General features: G+C 57.0%; 5 protein-coding genes across 5 annotated transcripts; 2 read left to right on the plus strand and 3 right to left on the minus strand.

The window, feature by feature from the left end:
• Positions 1-175: 175 nt before the first annotated feature.
• Positions 176-2,068, minus strand: DCS_03762 (uncharacterized protein; the record flags this gene model as incomplete). The annotated part of the gene is made up of 2 exons (XM_040801075.1): positions 176-743; positions 792-2,068. 2 exons carry the CDS (start codon positions 2,066-2,068, stop codon positions 176-178), a joined length of 1,845 nt encoding a protein of 614 aa, XP_040656108.1.
• Positions 2,069-3,888: 1,820 nt separating this feature from the next.
• On the minus strand, positions 3,889-7,896 carry DCS_03763 (von Willebrand factor type A domain-containing protein; the record flags this gene model as incomplete). Its single annotated transcript, XM_040801076.1, has 2 exons — positions 3,889-4,919; positions 4,986-7,896. The coding sequence occupies 2 exons, from the start codon at positions 7,894-7,896 to the stop codon at positions 3,889-3,891; spliced, it is 3,942 nt and encodes a 1,313-aa protein (XP_040656109.1).
• A 1,480-nt stretch (positions 7,897-9,376) lies between these two features.
• Positions 9,377-11,958, plus strand: DCS_03764 (uncharacterized protein; the record flags this gene model as incomplete). The annotated part of the gene is made up of 9 exons (XM_040801077.1): positions 9,377-9,876; positions 9,940-10,328; positions 10,400-10,522; positions 10,582-10,729; positions 10,792-11,099; positions 11,302-11,401; positions 11,459-11,576; positions 11,641-11,797; positions 11,861-11,958. 9 exons carry the CDS (start codon positions 9,377-9,379, stop codon positions 11,956-11,958), a joined length of 1,941 nt encoding a protein of 646 aa, XP_040656110.1.
• Positions 11,959-12,847: 889 nt separating this feature from the next.
• Positions 12,848-16,101, plus strand: DCS_03765 (Glycosyl hydrolase family 47; the record flags this gene model as incomplete). The annotated part of the gene is made up of 2 exons (XM_040801078.1): positions 12,848-13,003; positions 13,075-16,101. The coding sequence occupies 2 exons, from the start codon at positions 12,848-12,850 to the stop codon at positions 16,099-16,101; spliced, it is 3,183 nt and encodes a 1,060-aa protein (XP_040656111.1).
• Positions 16,102-16,810: 709 nt separating this feature from the next.
• On the minus strand, positions 16,811-17,549 carry DCS_03766 (Adenine phosphoribosyltransferase; the record flags this gene model as incomplete). The annotated part of the gene is made up of 2 exons (XM_040801079.1): positions 16,811-16,956; positions 17,036-17,549. The coding sequence occupies 2 exons, from the start codon at positions 17,547-17,549 to the stop codon at positions 16,811-16,813; spliced, it is 660 nt and encodes a 219-aa protein (XP_040656112.1).
• Positions 17,550-18,191: the final 642 nt, after the last annotated feature.

An 18,191-nucleotide genomic window follows, 5' to 3' on the forward strand; every position in this document is an offset into this window, starting at 1 on the left:
GTACATATCCGTATATACTTCTACATTATATGTCTGCAGCTGTCCGTAGGTGAGGAACACCCTCGCCGGAGAAGAAAACTATCATGCATGGTGACACTGAAAACCTAACAGACGGCATTGCACCTCAAGTGCGATGTGGGAGTGGGTTGACAAACTTCGGGCCGATCAACCACGGTCACGGTCGCCTTGCATCAAGCAGCCGTTCCTCGCCATCCTTCAGCCCGCCCCTTGCCACGGCATCCCGTACACGCTCGTCCTCGGCAATACGGAGCCTGGCCCTTGCATGCTGTAACCGCTCGACACCCCTGTCAATCGTTTCGATGTGCACACTCAACGGGATATGTGCGACGCCTGCCATCCCGACGAGTTGCGGTTCGGCGACGCTTTCGCGCAGATCTCCCAACCCGGCTTGGATGCCCTCAAGCTCGAGGATCAGAGCACTGACCTGCTCGACGGCGGTGCTGCGCTGTTTTTCTACTTGTCGCAGGAGGTCTAGTTGCTGGGCGAGGCTGTGGAGGCGCTTTGAGTTTGCACCGATGAGAGTCCACATCGTCCAGAGAATCTCGCCGCGTCGGCTCGAGATGGCCGACGAAGAGCGGGAGGAGATGTCGTAGATGAGGCTCAGATGGTCCTCTGCTTTGGTGAGAAGGCGTAGGATATGCTGCGCTTCAAGAATGAGGGCGGTGATGCGGTCGGACACGAGTGCCGTATGCTCGATGTACTTGTCGAGGATGGCACGCTCGCTGAACGGCTCCTCGGCCGGCTGGAATGGATAAAAGACCTAAGAGGACCACTCCGATAGAGCAGAAGGGGGGCCCTCGAGGGACTCGGGGGAGAGGGAGTCGATGTAACGCGAGGTCCAGCGATTTATGCTGATGACGGTGTCGACTGCGGATCCGACGTGTGTGTTGAACTTTTGCAAATCCGAGGCGGCACGGCGGGCGCTGTCGATGTACCCGTCAAACTCGAGAACCAGCTCGTGCTTGGACTGGATGTCGCTGTGTCTGACCAGACTCCTGAGATCACGGACGGCCGTCTCAGAGCGCTTCATTTCAAAGGGGAGGGATACGCCATCGACGCTCCTCTCGAGGACCTGCTCGAACTTGGATTGAACGCCCATGAGGTCGTCGAACTCGACGTTGCGGCGGCCGCCATCTGCGACGGTTCCGTTGAGAAAGGATACTGTGTTCGCAGGGCAGAAGGGCAGTGACAGGAGCGAAATGCCGGGTATGCGGCAGACGGGGGAGACGGCAGCATATATGGAGCGTGTGGCCATATTCTGCACGATGATGAGGCTGCCAAGGACGAGGTACGCGGCGAGGAGGGCGCCCAGGGGATACTTGGCGTAGTGGAGAGATATGCAGATTACCTCGCCGATCCAGAGGAGAAGCGTGAGCAGGGTGGTTGGAAGAAAGGTGAGGAGCTGTCTCGGGATGGCGCGGAGAGTGGCGAGCAAGTCGTCTTTGAAACCGTGTTCGGTTTCGGCATTGCCGTCGTCGAGGGAGGACCTCTTCCTTCGCCGTATCCTGCTCTTGGACGGACTTTGTGGCAACGGCTTTCTTTGCCGGCGCAGCGAGCCCCCATTTTCGCCACCATGGCTTATCCCCAGGGCGGACGGCCTCACAGTCCTCGCACTGCCGCTACTCCCTCCGCCATCGACGTCCAGCATGGGCATGCGAAACTGCGGCTCGGGGGTGCGATACGAGACACCGCTACTGCGCGACACGGTCATGCTCGGGCGGAAGGGTTCCCGTAGGATGACCTGATCGTCGTCCTGGTGCTTGACGAAGTCGCGAATGCTGTCCTGTGACGCGGCAGCGAACGAGGCGCTGGCCTGCGACGACGCAGAGAGCTGAGAGGGGAAGCCGGAGGAGGGCTGTCCGCTGGAGAGGGGTACGAGGACGTCGTCGGCATCACCGTCGATGGGAAGCATGGAATTAGGGAGAATGGTGGTGTCGAAGCTTTCATTCTCCCCCTCGACTATGCGCCAAGAACCATCGACAGGCAGGGAATCGTTGGGCGCGAGTCCGGGCGTGTCGGAGCCGCGACGGCGCGAGCGACGAGACATGACGGGGATGATCTGTCACCGCCGTCGAGGCGAGCGGCGATTGGAATGGCTCGAAGCGGCCGCTGGTCCTCGTCTGTCGAGCCGTGAGTTGTGAGTTGTGAGTTGCGCCGTGGGCGTGGTAACTGTGGCGCGTCGTGTGACTGGCGACGGCAACATTCACAAATGGCGAGTGCTCGGCACGGAGCCTTAAGTTGTGAAGGCGAAGGGCGTCTCGAAACAGCTATGCCCGTGGTCGAAGATGGAGAGGTTTCTTGTGATATGGAAAGGGGAAGCCGTCTCTACTGGGAGGCAACATATTATTTAGTCATGGTCCGATGGAAGGCGCGCCGTGGATGGCGTTGCTCGCTGTTGCAAGATGCTGTCACCGTGTTGATGGGTACAAGCAGGTACCTCCAGTTCGAGTGTGGGCCATTAACGGTACCTGCTGATGAACTAAGTACAAGCAAGTACTTACTCCGTACCTGCGTAAGCATACATCCACAGTATCATGTACCTTTTTGCTCCGTAGGTGATAGTGCTGTACATGAACATGCATGTACTTGTACCTCAAGTACAGGCAGATGGGCATATCTTTCGAAGTTACGGAGTAGTAAAAGTAGTAAGATACGGAAGACACTGAACGGAGCGTTGTACGATACAAGCAATAAAGAATGACATTGTAGTACGGAGTACGGAGTACGGAGTACTTACATGTACTATGTACATGACACATGGAACCTGTCCTGTTCCGTAGCCGGGAGGCTGGAAACCAGGAACTGCTATCAGTACTGCGACTCTGAGTAGGCTCAAAACCATCAACAAATGATCATCTGCACATCGACGCACCCGGTATACGTGGTACAATTTTGCATGAACAACAAGTTACTTTACTTACTAGAATGTACATCAAGAGGTATTATCAAGTACTGCACTCCGTACTCTGTCCACAACATCTACTTACTTGTAGTTGTGCATGTACTTGTGCGCACGACATGAATTGCTGCTCGTGGCCCTGTTTGGCGCGCCCCGCTCCTCCATGGTGGGTCGCGAACTTGGGGAAGCACGGCCCGCTGACCTTGGCGCGCGTGACTATGTAACATGTACTCCGTACTCCGTGCATGTACTTGTACACTGTACGGAGTACTCCGTACTGTACGGAGTAAGTTGGCACATTTGTTGTTGGTGCAAGTACGCCTACTGTACGGAGTACTCCGTACTTACTTACACTTACTGTACTTACGCCTACACCTACTCCGTACAGCGAGTGCACTTGAGTGCTTGTACTCAAGTGCACCTCCAAGTACAGCTATGGGTGCATGACTTGCGGTAAAACTCCGTACATCTACTTACATGTATTTTGTGCTCCGTACACGAACAAGTACGTACGCGTACTTGGTACTTGGTACATGCTGTGGTTTTATCATGCATCGGCAAAGGACAGTATGTAATACTCCGTAGGTGTATTCGAACTGGCACTCCGACCTCTGCAAATGCACTTGCTTTACTCCTACTTGCACACCTAACATGTGTACACTATCTACTAGGTAGTTGGTAATATGTTGGCAGCCTAACCTGTGATCTCACATCCTGCCCCAGCCTCCCGTTTTCTCGTGAGGGATAATGAGTGATATTTCCCCATCAACTTGAATACCCCCACCGCTCGTTTTGTGCCTCAACATGTACTTCAAGTTGGAGCGACAGGAAACCCCAGCGTTGAATCAGGCCAAGTGTTAAAATACTGTAAGTAGTGAATGACGAAGCTCAAGCAGCGTATCCCGGGCCCAATCCCACGCCAAATGCATGCACCGCACACTTCAGGGCTGCTCATTCGCCCGACGAGATTATGCACACACAGGCGCTGTCGAAAGCTCATCGATTGCCTGCGCACTCGCCTTCGCATCCTTCAACTCCTCCATCACCGATTTCACATGGCGTACCTCCCACCTTGTCCTCTCCAGAAAGTCGTCGCCTAGTTCTCCCTCGATGGTTTTATGGATGTAGTCCTTCGCCTTGCTCACCATCAGCACCCACAGCGCCTGGCAGTCCGAAAACTGGGCTTCGAGGAGAGCTACAAGCCCCGCTGTGACGGCGACGACTGATGTTGCCTTCCAATCCAATCCCGCTCCGGCCTTGGTCGCCAGAAAGCCCCTGAGTGAAAGAACGATTCTGAAGAAAGGTGCGCCAAGGTGGGCCTTGATGTCCTCGTCACATTGAAATTCAAACCGGCCGTCCGATCGCTGAAACTGCAGAGTGTCTCGAACGAACAGTTCAGCCGCGAGTTGCTCACCTGACTTGGGAGCCAAGCGTTCGGTCTTCCGGACAAACGTGGACGCAGGGGGGTTGTAGACCGGGGCGCTAGCCTCAGAGCCGTAGTGCGAGGGAAAGCTGGCGTTGGGTTCCGGGAATGCCGATGAGAGCTGGGCCAGTACCGCCGAGGTAGATGCCGTCCTGTTGTTGTCGGTGAAGAACGGGTTGCTCTGGGCGCTCATCGTCTGGCCTAGTTGGATGCTGTTCTGACCATCCCAAGTGCTAGATGCCATGTTGCTGAGATTGCTCGCCTCAACTTGCTGCGACAATGACGGCGACGAGGAGTATGGCTGGAACAAGGGAGAGGTTGCGCTGTCGGTCCGAGATTCTTGGATCGGATTTATCGAGTGACGGGTCGGCTGAGGGTGAGGATGGCTGAAAATGCTTCCCGCCGCCAACACGTTCGGTGATGCTGGTATACATAGGGGTTCGAGACCGCCGCTCGACTCGCCAACCAAACTCCGATGAAGCTCTGGCGGGACGGTAGAAGCCGCGGCGAGTTGAGCCAACGCGGAATTTGATCCAGCAACTGCCTTCTTAGCATATTTCGATTTCGACAACACAGCTGCGTTTACAACGGGTCAGCCACAAGAAGTCTGTTGCGAGTAGCGTTGAGCTCCCTTCCACTTACACTTGAAGGATCGTAGGCTGGTATTTCCACCTGGCGCATGCGTGCGGGGCGTCGTCGTGTTCGACCACCAAGGGTACGGTGAGGAACCGCCCGGCAGAGGACGCTCCCTGCTTGCCGTTGTCTCCCAAGCAGCCGGCGCCGGTGCCGGTCCAGACAAAGGTACATCGGCAGGGAGGTTTGCGCTGACGGCATCGGAGGCGATGGCAGCTTCCTCGCCTGTGTCAGAGTTCGCTTGCGCCGATTCGAGGAGATCAAAGTCATCTTCCCAGTCATCTAGTAATGACCCGCCTACTGTCGCTTGTGAGCCCTGCATGTCATCGTTCTCGGCTCCATCATTTGCCCCGGCGGAACTGCGTGGTGCACTGTCCCGATCACCCCTGGCATGCCCGTCACTACTGCCATCGCCGTTTCCTCCATCATGATTTCCACCGCTCCTGCTGTGCCCTCGTTGGGTTGCATCGCCTCCGTCGTGGGCGCCACCGCCGTCAGCACCTCGTCCACCGGCGGACCCGGAGCCTCCTCCGTTTGGGCCGTTGCCCGTATCTTGTGAACCGCTTCCCTCATCATCGTCGCTCGGAAGAATGGAGCCAATCTCTGTACCCGTTTCCGAGTCGGCGTCGTCGCTTTCGCTGGCACTTTCCACCCCCTGCGCGGCGTTGTCGCCCTGCGGGATCAGGCCAATGTTCATGTTGGGCATGCCCCGAGGTTGTAGGAGAGCGTCTCTGTGGTCATCCTCATCATCTCCGAGCTGAATCTGAAAGTCGATGTCTTCCATCGCGTCGGCAGCTTCGTCCTCGACTGCGTACAGACTGGTCCACTTGGACACCAGGGACCACTTGCACCCTAGAGCGATTGCCTCTTGTCGAACGACGGCCTCTTCCGCGCCGGATCTATTTTGCTGCTGAAATCGATGGAGCCAGCTCTCCCCCCGTTCGAGATCGCCCAGGATCGCCCGGACTGCCAATTTGTGAAGGGTGGCATCCGGCTGGAGCAGACGCTTGGGCAAGATTCTCTTGGTCGTGACGACGCCTTGGGGACCCCTGATGCTGAGCACGATGGCGTGGAGCCCAAGCGACTGCATATCAGAGTCAAACAGCAGGAAAACGCGGTTGCGCACAAAGGGGCTGATGGCCGATACATCGGCAGGGGACTGCTTGAACTTGGGCGGCGGCACCATTTCCGAACCTTCCGGTCTGTGCCATTCGATTTGCATCTGCACGTTGCCAACGTGGCCCGTCATGGCAGCCTTCAGCACAGCGACGACGCGGTCCTCCCAGCCGCCGCCGTGGGCATCGGATATCACCTCGGCATAACCCCCACCGGCTTTGGCAAGGCCTTCGACCAACTCGTGCGAGACGGCGTAGCCAATTCCGAGAGAAAAGCAGCGAAACATGCCCTCGCTCCTGAGCCGCGTGTCTTTGACAAAGTTGATGGTCTCTTGAGGGTCCCAGATCTCACCATCGGTTAGGACAACGACATCCATGGTGTGATAGCCACCCCTGGACTCGTAAATTTGCTTGAGGGCGGGAAGTATGTCCGTGCCGCCCATGTTGGCGGCAAAATGGTGCCGAACATAGTGGATGGCTTCTCGTCTCGTCTCTTCGTTCAGGCCTTTGGATCGCGGCCACATGGATTCGCAGTAGCCTCCAAAGGACCAAATGTTGAACGGCCGGTTCTCGGGAATACCGTTGATGAAGAACATCATGGCGGACCTCAGACTTTCGATCTTGTCATGCATGGACCCCGAGCGGTCGGCGACGAAGACGATTTCGCCGTCGTGGGCGAAGCCCTCACCCGTGAGGAGGTAGTCGGACGGGAGAGTCAGCATCAAGGCCCTGTGGTGTTCGAAATCTGGGTGGACCTCGAGGCAGGCCAGCGGCGTTTCTGTGTTTTCAGCCATGGCGGTGGTGATGAAGATGACCATGTCCCTGTCCAGACTTGTGCGAGCTTGTTCCAGCTGTACGATGCCCGTTTTCAAGTTGATGTCGGCATTGTCGCGGCGCATGACAAAGTCTTCCCACGTCTGACAAGCCCGTTGACCGGCACCTCTTTCGAAGAGGATACTGTGGGTATCGCTGTTGATGGCGATGAGCTCATGCGCTGTCAAAACGTCCAGCTCAAAGTTCATGAAGTGGTTGTTTCGCGTGCCGACTTCAACCCCCTGCGGCACGTCGCCGTACCGAGGAGCAATAAAGGTCGGCACGGTCAGAGTGAAGACCTCCCGGTTGTTGGTGATTCTGTGCTTGAGGAGGCACATGAATGATATCTCGGCGCGCATCTTGGTGTTGGGACCGATGTTGGCAAGGTTGATGGTGAATATTTCGGCCGTCTGCTGCTCGGCCAGGCCACCAGGGCGGCCTTGGCGAGCTGCATGCTCAAACTCGCGCCTCGCGTCCTCCTTGGCTTTGACCCTGCCACGGATGATTTTGTGGGCGCCGACGCGACAGCTAAAGTCGGTCACGGTAGCGTCTAGTGGGAGGGGAAATTGGTAGGTTCCCTGGTCGATGCCGTTGGATTGGTTCCAGAAGAGGTGGGTGACGGTGAACTTTGCCGTGTCGTGAACGACCTGGACCTTGATGGAGGATGACAGAGGTGGCAGGAAGCCATGCTGGGCCTGGGGTGCCTCGGGTTCGATCGGCCGGATGTCAGGCTCGACAAACCTCTGGAATCGATGCTGAGGAGCGGGACGATGGAGGTCTGGGTTCGCAGGGGCAAGGTTGGGACCGTGTCCGCCGCCAACGCCGGGAAAGTCACGATCACGAGCGGCGAAGCGAAGGCGGTTAAAGTCTCCTGCGTCATCCACGAGCTCGCCGTTGGGGAGGTGTTGCACGAGATGAGCGAAGCGGGGGGGCACCGGCTCGCGAGGGTCGAACCGGATGCCAGGGAGCATGGCGGGCGCTGCTGCTGCCATGATGCTGGAACGAAGCCGGTCCGGTCTCGACAAGCGATGCACTCAGTGATGAAATGACAACTTGTCGCCGTTGGAGTGACAACCTTGCCCAGCGGCCAAGGGATTCAGTCCGGGTCCAGAGTGTACGTGGTGTTTAGGTCGGTCGGGTGAGAGCAATCATGATTGAACGTGCACGGCGAACGTCGACCCCGTCGCCACCTGGCATTCGTTATATCCATCCATGGCCTTACCGCCTCGGAAGATCTCGCAGCACAAGGTAGTTTGAGACAGCCCACACAGCCGCCGACGCAGAGGCACAGGGAGATGAACCCTGGACTGGTTGTGGCGGCTCCCATTGCTATTCCAGTGGCTATGCCGGAGCAAGACTCGCTGGTTCAGCTTTTTTCAGCCGTGTCAGCCGTCTGTCGGAACTTGGGGTTCGAACTTCCACAGCTGCATGTGCGTGTATCGTGAGAGCACCATGACGTCCGTCGCCTCCCTGGCCTGCTTTGGCGTCCTCCTGTGAGGGTCGAGACCAAGGCTAAGCCCTCCGCGAATGTCTCACCCCCGATCCCTGGCGAGCAGCCAAGACGCAAAGCCTGGGGCGGGACGAGGCGCCCGAGGAGGTAGTCTGACGTAACTTGACGGTTGGTATGCCGAATACCCTGTCGGTTCGCCTTATTGCTGTCGATTGCGCCTCAACACGGCGTCAGGTGGAGGAAGTTGGTGGCATGGCCTGTGCGATGAGGACTGCTCCAGCATAGTTTCTGATCGGGGCAGGTATCTTGTGGGTTCGGGAAGAGTACCGAGAACCGGTAGGTGCAGGCTAAGCAGCCTCGGCCCTGTACCATGTCTCAGGCCAGCAGCCTCCAGCCTGCTGCGGAATAGCCTCACTAATGGCGGCAGTTCCTCATCCCCTTCCGCCTTGTCCCGAGCCCATCTTGGCCGCCAGGACATCCACCAGCCACCGTTCTGTACGATTTACCTACATGTGCACCAATTTGCTGGTGCTCAACACTCGACAGCCGAGACATGACGACATCCAGCCGCACAGCCCCAGAAGTCGGGCAGGCATATGTTTCATCTGCACCAGGGCGTAATGGCGGTATCGGCGCATGGCGGTGCGAGGCATTTGTAAGTATTGATCCAATCTGTACACCCATACTTACTTCGTAGCAGACGATGACGTGAGTGGACGTTTGGAACCGGGTCCATATGGTTGGCCAAGCATGCGTCAAAAAACATGCAAAACCGGGCTGTCACAGTCGAGGGAAGCTGTGCCTACCTGCATTGCAATTGAGAATCGAATACACGCATTGCTGGTGTATGTTCGTTGTCAGTGAGCCCAACCTAAGAAGCCCAGACCGACGTCCGACCTTGCTGGCTTCCTGTCTTCGGGTGTCCTAAGCAGTGCGTAGGTAGGTGTATGCCCATCATTCCTAGGAAACCCAGAACGACGTGAGACCGACAAAAAGGAATTCGGGGACAAACCGGTGCAGAAATGTCCTTCTCAATCTCTTTCGGCGATGCCTACCTCATGGGCAAACTGGCCTTCAAGATCGGCCAGGCCTTCACAAAGGGCAAGAAATCTGCGCCGGCGGAGTTTCGCGAGGTCGAATCTCAGCTCTACTCTCTGAGCGCAGCACTGAATGCCTTTTCTACCGCCCGCGAGTCCAGCACAACAGCGCCTCTGATCGTCGACCCATCCGAGCTGCCAGACAATGTGCCGGCGCACTTTGCCGAAAACCGAGATATCATATTGGGCATGCTGCGTAGTTGCCAGGAGACGTTGAGCCACCTGGACGACCTAGTCAAAAAATATAGCATCATCACGAAACAGGTCGACTCGGCCGAGCCGCGGGCGAAACGATGGAGCAAGGAGATGCTGGCAGGCTGGAGGAAGGTGGCTTGGACGACCGAGGGTGGTGATCTCGGTACCCTCAAGGCCAACCTCACGATCCAGACGAACAGCCTCAACTTGATTCTAGGCGTCGTCATCAAGTAAGAAGGAAGAATCTGAGGGTCACCTCGGTGGGTGCCGTTCGGCTAACCGCCGCCGACCAGCTCTCAGGCCGATCGTCTGCAAACCGACATGGACCACATTTCGACCATGCTCGGGGACATTCACGAGTGGTTCGTTGAAAACCTCAAAGGCAAGGCCGCAACGGCACTCGCTTCGACTTTTGGCGTCCAAGATCCATCGGTTGTCGGAGCAGCCGTCGTCGTTCCAGGATCGGGGGAGGATCAATCGAGCAGTGCTTCTAAGCCCCTCTACTTTGAGCTTCATGCACAGTCCGGCCAGAGCTCCAATGTCATCTGCGAGAAGGCGTCACTGACAGAAAAAGTCTCGCGGGCCTACTACAGCTCGTCTCTGAGAAATCACCAGCTGTTTTCCTGCAACTGCTCTTCATTCGCGGACAATGTACACCGATCGTCTGTCGAAGGGTATGGCGGTGAGTTCTTTTCCCCAAATCTTCATGCCAGTCACTGTTGAGTTAACCTGCTCTGATCTTCCCCCTCGTAGTGTCACCCCTCAGCTTTGCGGCCAGAATTGCGGGCGGCGAGAGATCATGGCTCCTCTACAAAGTGGCCGATCGTAGGACCGATCAACTCACGTCTCTCATTGTCAAAGGGGTGCCGCCAGAAGGTAGGCGCCGTGAGCCGCCCAGGCGCAAGCCCGTAGACTTACGCACCTTGTCGCCATAGTCATGTACGACTTTGAAGAGCTGCTGGTCCACGGTCTCAGCGTCATCCAGACCAGACAAATGTTGAAGCGCAGTATGAGCACGATGCTTGCGCATGCCTCAAGTGTGGATGAAGAATTGCCCAGAGCGAATATTCTGGATCTGGTGAGGTATGGAGAAGATCAACTTGGACCCATCCATGACGTGGCTGACATGATTTGGCCTCACCAAGCAACCCGACGACACTCCACCGATCCGTCTCCGCCGTGAGGTTCACCTCTGGAAACGTCCAATATGCGCGCGAAAACGTCCATTTTATCCAGATGCTTCACTACAAGTCGATTGAGCTGAGCCGCATCCTGGACGAAGTCGTCCTACCGCAGAGCACGTTTGAAGAGAGCCGCAAGGCGGAAATCGTCATCACGTATGGAAAGCAGGACCGGAAGTCGCAAAACGCACCCGCAGACACTTTCGTTCGCTCCATCCTGCACTGTGAGTTCTCCTCTGGTTCCCCGACGGCCGGTGACGGTGCTAACCCGGGTGAGTGTGCTGCAACTCGGTGATACAGTACAAGTCGGGGGAGGACACCGTACTCATCAAGGATATTGAGTGTACAGCCTACGACTCCAGCGAGACGCCGAGATCGACCGCGACTGCCTTGGTCACCATGGAGTTCGCGTCAGCAGAAGGCATGGTTGTCCCTCGAGCGAAAGCCTTGAAGCATCACACTGACTGAACACAGCTGCCGCCCAGATGTGGAAGGAGATGGAAGCCATTCGAATGGACCTCTTTGTCATTGACTTGCAGAATCAGCGCGACGACGAAAAGGTGCTTGTGAAGCTGTACGTTCATGTCCCGGCAGTCGGTCCATAATTTCCATCGTGCTCACAGGTCTATAGGCAAGCGCAGGACGTCCATACGGAGCGGATGCTCATATGCGACGCTGACATTTTCATATTTCAGAATGTCAAAACTCGCCGCCTCCGCCTCGTCGTGAAGAGCAAGAATGGCTACACTGTCCTCAGCCAAGAGTGCAAGTGCCCGCCCACCCTGGCTGAGCCCTTGGGCGCCGATCTAACAGGTCGCAGTGGCAGAAGACTTTTTCCAGACTCTGGCCTTCAGGGGTCGTCCTGATTACAACGCACCGTCGTTCGAGGTCTACATGGACGCGTCGGGCAAGAGAGTCGTCAAGCGGTGCCCCAGGGGGTTTACCCACCTCGTCTTTTCGGACCACAGGAGTGAGCCTGAAGAAACTGCGATGGGTATATCCGTAACATCAGCATTGCTGACTATGAGTCTAGTTGAGCAGGTCTTCGACATGGGTCTCGCGGCGATTGTTGGGCCAAAGCATGTCATGGTTGGATCGCAACCCATGGAGGGCGTAGTAACCCAGGGTTAGACTGGAGGTGTACCCCCCGGGTGCCGAGGTTCCTGTGCGCGTGAGAGTGCATACTCGAGCTTCTACGTTGGAAGCCAGGACTTTGCTTAGGAATCATCGCTGTTGAAGTCGAGGGGACCAGCATTAGGTGGGATGGATATTTGGGAGACACGAATAAAGAATGATAATTTATCCGTGTTTCTGGGAGAGCATGTTTAGCAATGCCATATTTTCTGGACGCTTTAACGATCAATGATTATAACTGCCTCAGCGATATTCTTTTCATCAATATTATTCTGCCAGAGGTACTGTTCTTGTGGATGATAATGCGGCGCAAGAAGCAGGCAAGAGGTGGCCTGACCAGTGCGTAATACCGGCTGGTGCTTCCCGTAGTTTGGAGTGCTTCCACCCCACTGGTGGTATGAGCTGGATGGAATCATATTCCTCCACAAAGAAGTTCAAGTCATTTTATTCAATATGTTGCTAAGAATTACATCCATGCCCCTCCTACATGCACACGCACTGCAAGGCTAACAGTGCGTGCAACCCCCCACATTGCACTGTTCTGGATGGAAGGCCGTTGAACGGACCAGCCACATGCAACAGCCACTCATGGTCGACGAATCATTGGGGTGGCTCGACTCCACAAGGCTATTTGTACAGTCAGCCTTCCGCTTCTCGACAACGTCACGTCGACCAGAGCACAATATCATTAATATTGGGCCAAGGCTTCTGTTGCCGCCTTATCTCTTATTTTGAAGTACAGATGGAGGAATCGGTCGTCTTACGATCCAGCTCTATGTAGCAACGCGTCCGTCACCCATCGTCCCGCCCCCCTTCCTCCTCCTCCCCCTAACGATCTGGTCCATCGCTTCCAAATAACATCCATGAAGCGAACGACACGGGCACGATGTTCCTGCGTAGTCTGCTGCCACTCTGCGCGCTGCTATCATGGAGCGTAAACTCGATGCGAGCTGACCACCTGTCGCAACTGCGCCTCGACACGGTAGACACTTTTTATCATGGCTACCGCAATTACATGCATCACGCGTTTCCCGAGGACGAGGTGTGTTCATGCCTAGCGCACCCGAAGCCATGTATCGAATTCTGCTGACTGCCTACTCCTCCATTCGTTAGCTGCGACCCCTCACGTGCTCTTCGTTGACCAGAGACCGCAGCAACCCCGACCGAATCGATCTGAACGACGCCTTGGGGAACTACTCGTTAACCCTGATCGACAGCCTATCGACGCTTGCCATCCTGGCGGGAGGGCCGCAGGACGGCTCGTACACTGGGCCGCAGGCCCTCAGCGACTTTCAAGACGGCATCGCCAATTTCGTCCACCACTACGGCGACGGGAGACCGGGGCCTTCGGGTACCGGGATTCGGGCCACAGGCTTCGATCTCGACAGCAAGGTCCAGGTTTTCGAAACCGTAATTCGCGGCCTTGGGGGCCTGCTGAGTGCCCACCTGTTCGCCATCGGAGAACTGCCCATTACCGGATACGACCCGAAACCGATGAGCGAATCTCCAGCGAGCGACGACCCTCTGGAGCTGGCACCCATACCGTGGCCAAACGGGTTCAAGTATGATGGCCAACTCTTGAGGCTGGCGCTCGATCTTGGGCAGAGGCTCTTGCCTGCATTCTACACCACGACCGGCATACCCTACCCTCGCGTGAACCTCCGGGCCGGAATCCCATTCTACGTCAACTCTCCCCTGAACCAACCCTCTGGCGAGGCGACGGAGTCGGATGGACGGACCGAGATCACCGAAACATGCAGCGCTGGAGCCGGTAGCCTGACGCTGGAGTTCACCGTGTTGAGTCGTCTGACTGGCGATCCGCGCTTTGAGCAGGTGGCGAAGAGGGCCTTCTGGGAAGTCTGGAGCAGGAGGAGTGAAATTGGCCTGATCGGAAACGGCCTCGATGCCGAGGGCGGTCAGTGGATAGGCCCCCACTCCGGTATCGGGGCCGGCATGGATAGCTTCTTCGAGTACGCGCTCAAGAGTCATATACTATTGTCCGGGCATAGCATGCCAAACGAATCGACGACTCAACGGAAATCCACAACCGATTGGTTGGATCCAAACTCGCTCCATGGGCCCCTTCCAGCCGAGATGCATTCGTCCGACGCCTTCCTTGAGGCCTGGCATCAAGCGCACGCGTCCGTCAAGCGGCACATCTACAATGATCGGAACCATTATCCATACTACTCCAACAACCATCGGGCAACCGGTCAGCCTTATACCACGTGGATCGACAGCCTCGGTGCCTTTTACCCTGGCCTCCTCGCTTTGGCCGGAGAGGTGGAGGAGGCCATCGAGGCGAACCTCGTCTATACTGCGCTTTGGACTCGATATGCGGCCATTCCCGAACGCTGGTCCATCCGTGAGAACAACGTGGTGGCGGGGATCGGATGGTGGCCCGGGAGACCCGAGTTTATCGAGTCGACGTACCACATATACCGCGCCACGCGGGATCCCTGGTACTTGCACGTCGGTGAGATGGTGCTGAAGGACATTAGGCGGCGCTGCTATGCCCCCTGCGGTTGGGCTGGCTTGCAAGATGTCCAGACGGGGGAGAAGCAGGACCGCATGGAGAGCTTCTTTCTCGGCGAGACGACCAAGTACATGTACCTGCTTTTCGACCCGGACCATCCGCTGAACAATCTGGATGCCGCGTACGTCTTCACGACAGAAGGCCACCCCTTGATATTGCCGAAGGAGACGAGATCGGAGCGAGGATCTCGGACTCATGATGGTGGGAAGGGCAAATCCGTCTACAAATACTACGATGACAGCTTCACAAACTCGTGCCCGGCGCCGATATTAGCGGATTCTCTGTCAATGTCTGCCACGGCGGCACGGCGGCAGCTGTTCGACGTCTCGCGCTTTACCAATCTCCATAACACGCCCAACATACACGGGCCGGTGGAGATGGTTCAAGTTGAGGACACGACGACGGATGGTCCAGTCACCAAGTACAGAGCCCTCTCCAACTACACGATTTTCCCCTGGACACTTCCACCCAGCCTGCTTCCGCTGAACGGGACCTGTGCTGCTCCTTCCGAGCGAGTCATCTCACGTCTCGAATTTCCTGCCGCCGATGTGGCCAGCTCGCTGCTGTCAACGCTTGGCGCCTCCCTGACGTGGTACAGCTACGTCGGGCCGACGGTGAGAAAACTCGAGGGATTGAGGCTCCAGTTGGAAAGGGAGCACAGCGAGGCCCATGGCGATGACGTCTGGAAGATAACCCATCTTGGAAATGTCCAGCTTGGTCGGCACGAGACGGTTTTCTTTTATGCGGAGCATGTGAAAGACCTCAAGGACGAAGCCTTCACTTGCAGGAGGCGAGCCGATGCCGTGGAGATTGAGCTGCTCGTCGACTTCCCTACCGAGAAGAGCGAGACGATGCCTGTTTCGGCAGACACTGGCGCTGCCTCGAGCGGATCTCCGAGCGGACCCCCGAGCGGACCCCCGAGCGACGGAGCAGGGCTGGATGAGAGCAACAAGGATGACCTCGCCACTTCGGCCCAAACGTCACTCCTCAAACACCTCCTTCGAGCCGTATCGTCCGTCTTCGAGCCCACCCATACCGACTTCCCCTCAGCCGACGGGTCTCCCGGCGCGGCGCCCATCCTCTCCTTTTTCGGCCACACGGCCGGCGGCCCCGGAGCCTTCCCGGTCCATTCGATGGACGACACACCCATCCAAGGCTCGCCGTACTATGATGCCGAGAATCCGACAAGTAACTTTCCCTGGTCGAGCATATTTCTCGCCGACTACGCATGCGATGGGCCCCTCCCAGATGCCGCGAGCCGCGATCACCAGCTCATTGTCATGCGCCGCGGACGGTGTTCTTTCAGCGACAAGCTGAGCAAGGTTCCGATTTTCTTTCCCAGCACGAATTCGCTACAGCTTGTCATCATTGTCGACGAGACCGACGAGGGCTCGCGCCTCGAAGGCGGCACAGAACGGCCTTTTCTCGTCGAGGAGCAACTCACGCCCAACGGCAACAAGCGTCTTCACGGTGTGCCGATGGTCCTCATTAGTGGCGAACGAGGAGACTATGAGCGATTCGGCAAGGCCTCTGCGGCGGGCATGCGACGAAAGTATCGGGTGGAAAGCGAAGGGCTGTTGATTGAGAACGCTGTCGTCGTGTAATACGAATCCGAAGCTGCATGTGCCAGCATGATGACGAGTACGAGCACGAGTACGATATGATTGCCGACTGTATTGGAGGCGTGTTGTCTTGAATATTGTAATCGAAATGGTTAGGAAACAATTCTGCTACATGAGGGCAGTTTCTAAGCTGCATCTCCACGGTTCATGCGGTGACATGGGCTGGCGCCGGCCGGCCACCGGTGCAAGTAAACACGTCGATCAAGTGTCGAAAATCAGTACGCGATTATGCCAATGCTTCAGATGGATACTACGGGGGTTACCGACTCCGTTTGAGGACGCTTCCAACAGGACCTTTTTTGCACTTCAAACCAAACGGAGGATAGAAGTTGCAGTCGAAACATCCCCCCCCCCCCCCCCCCGATCCACCAGCATCAAGAACCGCCCAACGTATCCCATGAATAATTGCAATCTATGCAGGACAATGTGTTTTCAACTTCTGCGCTGGTTTGAAACAACTTCCCCAAACGCGCTGGATGAGACCGAGAGGCAATCACCGTCACGAGTGGGCGGCGGCGGCGGCGGCGGCGGCAAGCGGTTTGCGCCAGAGTGACGTAGGCGGGCGTTGCCAGCGTGATGCCGCGAGGCATGACATGACCTTCATTCAGCTTTTTTACTAGAGCGCGGACTAGCATCGAAGAGCAGACATGGCTCAAAGGAGGGACGGGGCTGAAAGAATCAAGCGAGGCAGCTAGGCATCTTCGAGCAGGATGGTCGTTGGCGCTTCGCCGAGCTCCTTGCGGCCATTGAGGCCGGGGATCTCGAGGATGAACATATAACCCATAACTTGGCCCTTGAGCTGGGTGACGAGAGACGCTGCAGCCTTGGCGGAGCCACCTGAGGAGAGCGTGTTAGCAAGGCAAGCGAAGCTGTCGGTGCACGGCAGGCAAAGCGGTAGAGGGGGGCATCCACATACCCGTGGCGATAATGTCGTCAACAATAAGAACCTTCTGTCCCTCACGGATGGCGTCCTGCTGCATCTGAAAGTGATCCGAGCCGTATTCCTTGACATACTCGGCCGTGACGCAGGGACCTGGCAGCTTGCCCTGCTTGCGAACGGCGGCAAATCCAACGCCGAGGCGGAGAGCGAGGCCGGGGCCGAAGAGGAAGCCGCGAGCGTCGAGGCCAACAATGACGTCCGGTTTGTTCTGAGCGAAGGAGACGGCGATCTGCAGCTCGAGGGCGGAGACGAGGGTGGCGTGGGCTAGAGGGTTGGCGAAGAGGGGCATGATGTCCACGAAGTCAATGCCGGGAATAGGGAAGTCGGGGAAGTTGCGGAGAGTCTTGCGCAGGCTCATCTTCGCACCGGCGAGTTCGGCGGCGGCGGCGGCGGCGGCGGCGGAGTGGCGTCCCGAGGCATCTTGAAGGGCGGTTGCTTGCTGGCTGGAAGACGACGCGGATGCTGGCTGCTCTGGTGAGGGGCCGGTCATTGTGAGGAGGAGAAGGAGGAGGGGAAGTGTACGAAGTTGGCGAAGCTGACGAGCGAGAACGAGAGACGACGGTTGGCGGTAGAGACGGAATAAGATGTGAGACAGGCACTTGAGCACGAGCGAAGGAGAGGAGGAGGGGGGGGGGGTGGGAGGGAGGAGATTAGAGGAGAGGCGAGCGGAGGAGAAAGAATATTGAGAGGAGAAAGTGGTGTGTATGATTTTTGGCTGTTGGAAAGGTTGGTAGCTACAAGGAGCTACTCTGCCTGGGATCAAGGTCTGGGCGAGTTGACGCTGGAGAATGTACCCAGCACTCCCTGAGCTAGGTACTAGTAGTCGGTACTTCCACCAACAACTGAGGGAAGCTCGGGGGCGGGATCCCGCTGATAGCACCCAGGTACCCACTACGAAGCGGGTGGACGGTAGGTACATGCTAGCAGCGGGGAGGTGGTGGTTGGTGGGGGGCAAAATGTCGTACTAGCATACAGGTAGTGCCTAGACCTCCATGGCTGGATCCTGTTAGTGCTAGGTGGTAGTGCTGTAGGTACCTGAGCCGCTATTGCATGGCAGTACTGAGTACAACCGGAACGAAGACACATATACGTATGTTCTGTGCCGAGCGCAGAGATCGGAGAGCGCGCCTGT

Source organism: Drechmeria coniospora, chromosome 02 (genome assembly GCF_001625195.1).
Source record: "Drechmeria coniospora strain ARSEF 6962 chromosome 02, whole genome shotgun sequence".
Taxonomy (NCBI): domain Eukaryota; kingdom Fungi; phylum Ascomycota; class Sordariomycetes; order Hypocreales; family Ophiocordycipitaceae; genus Drechmeria; species Drechmeria coniospora.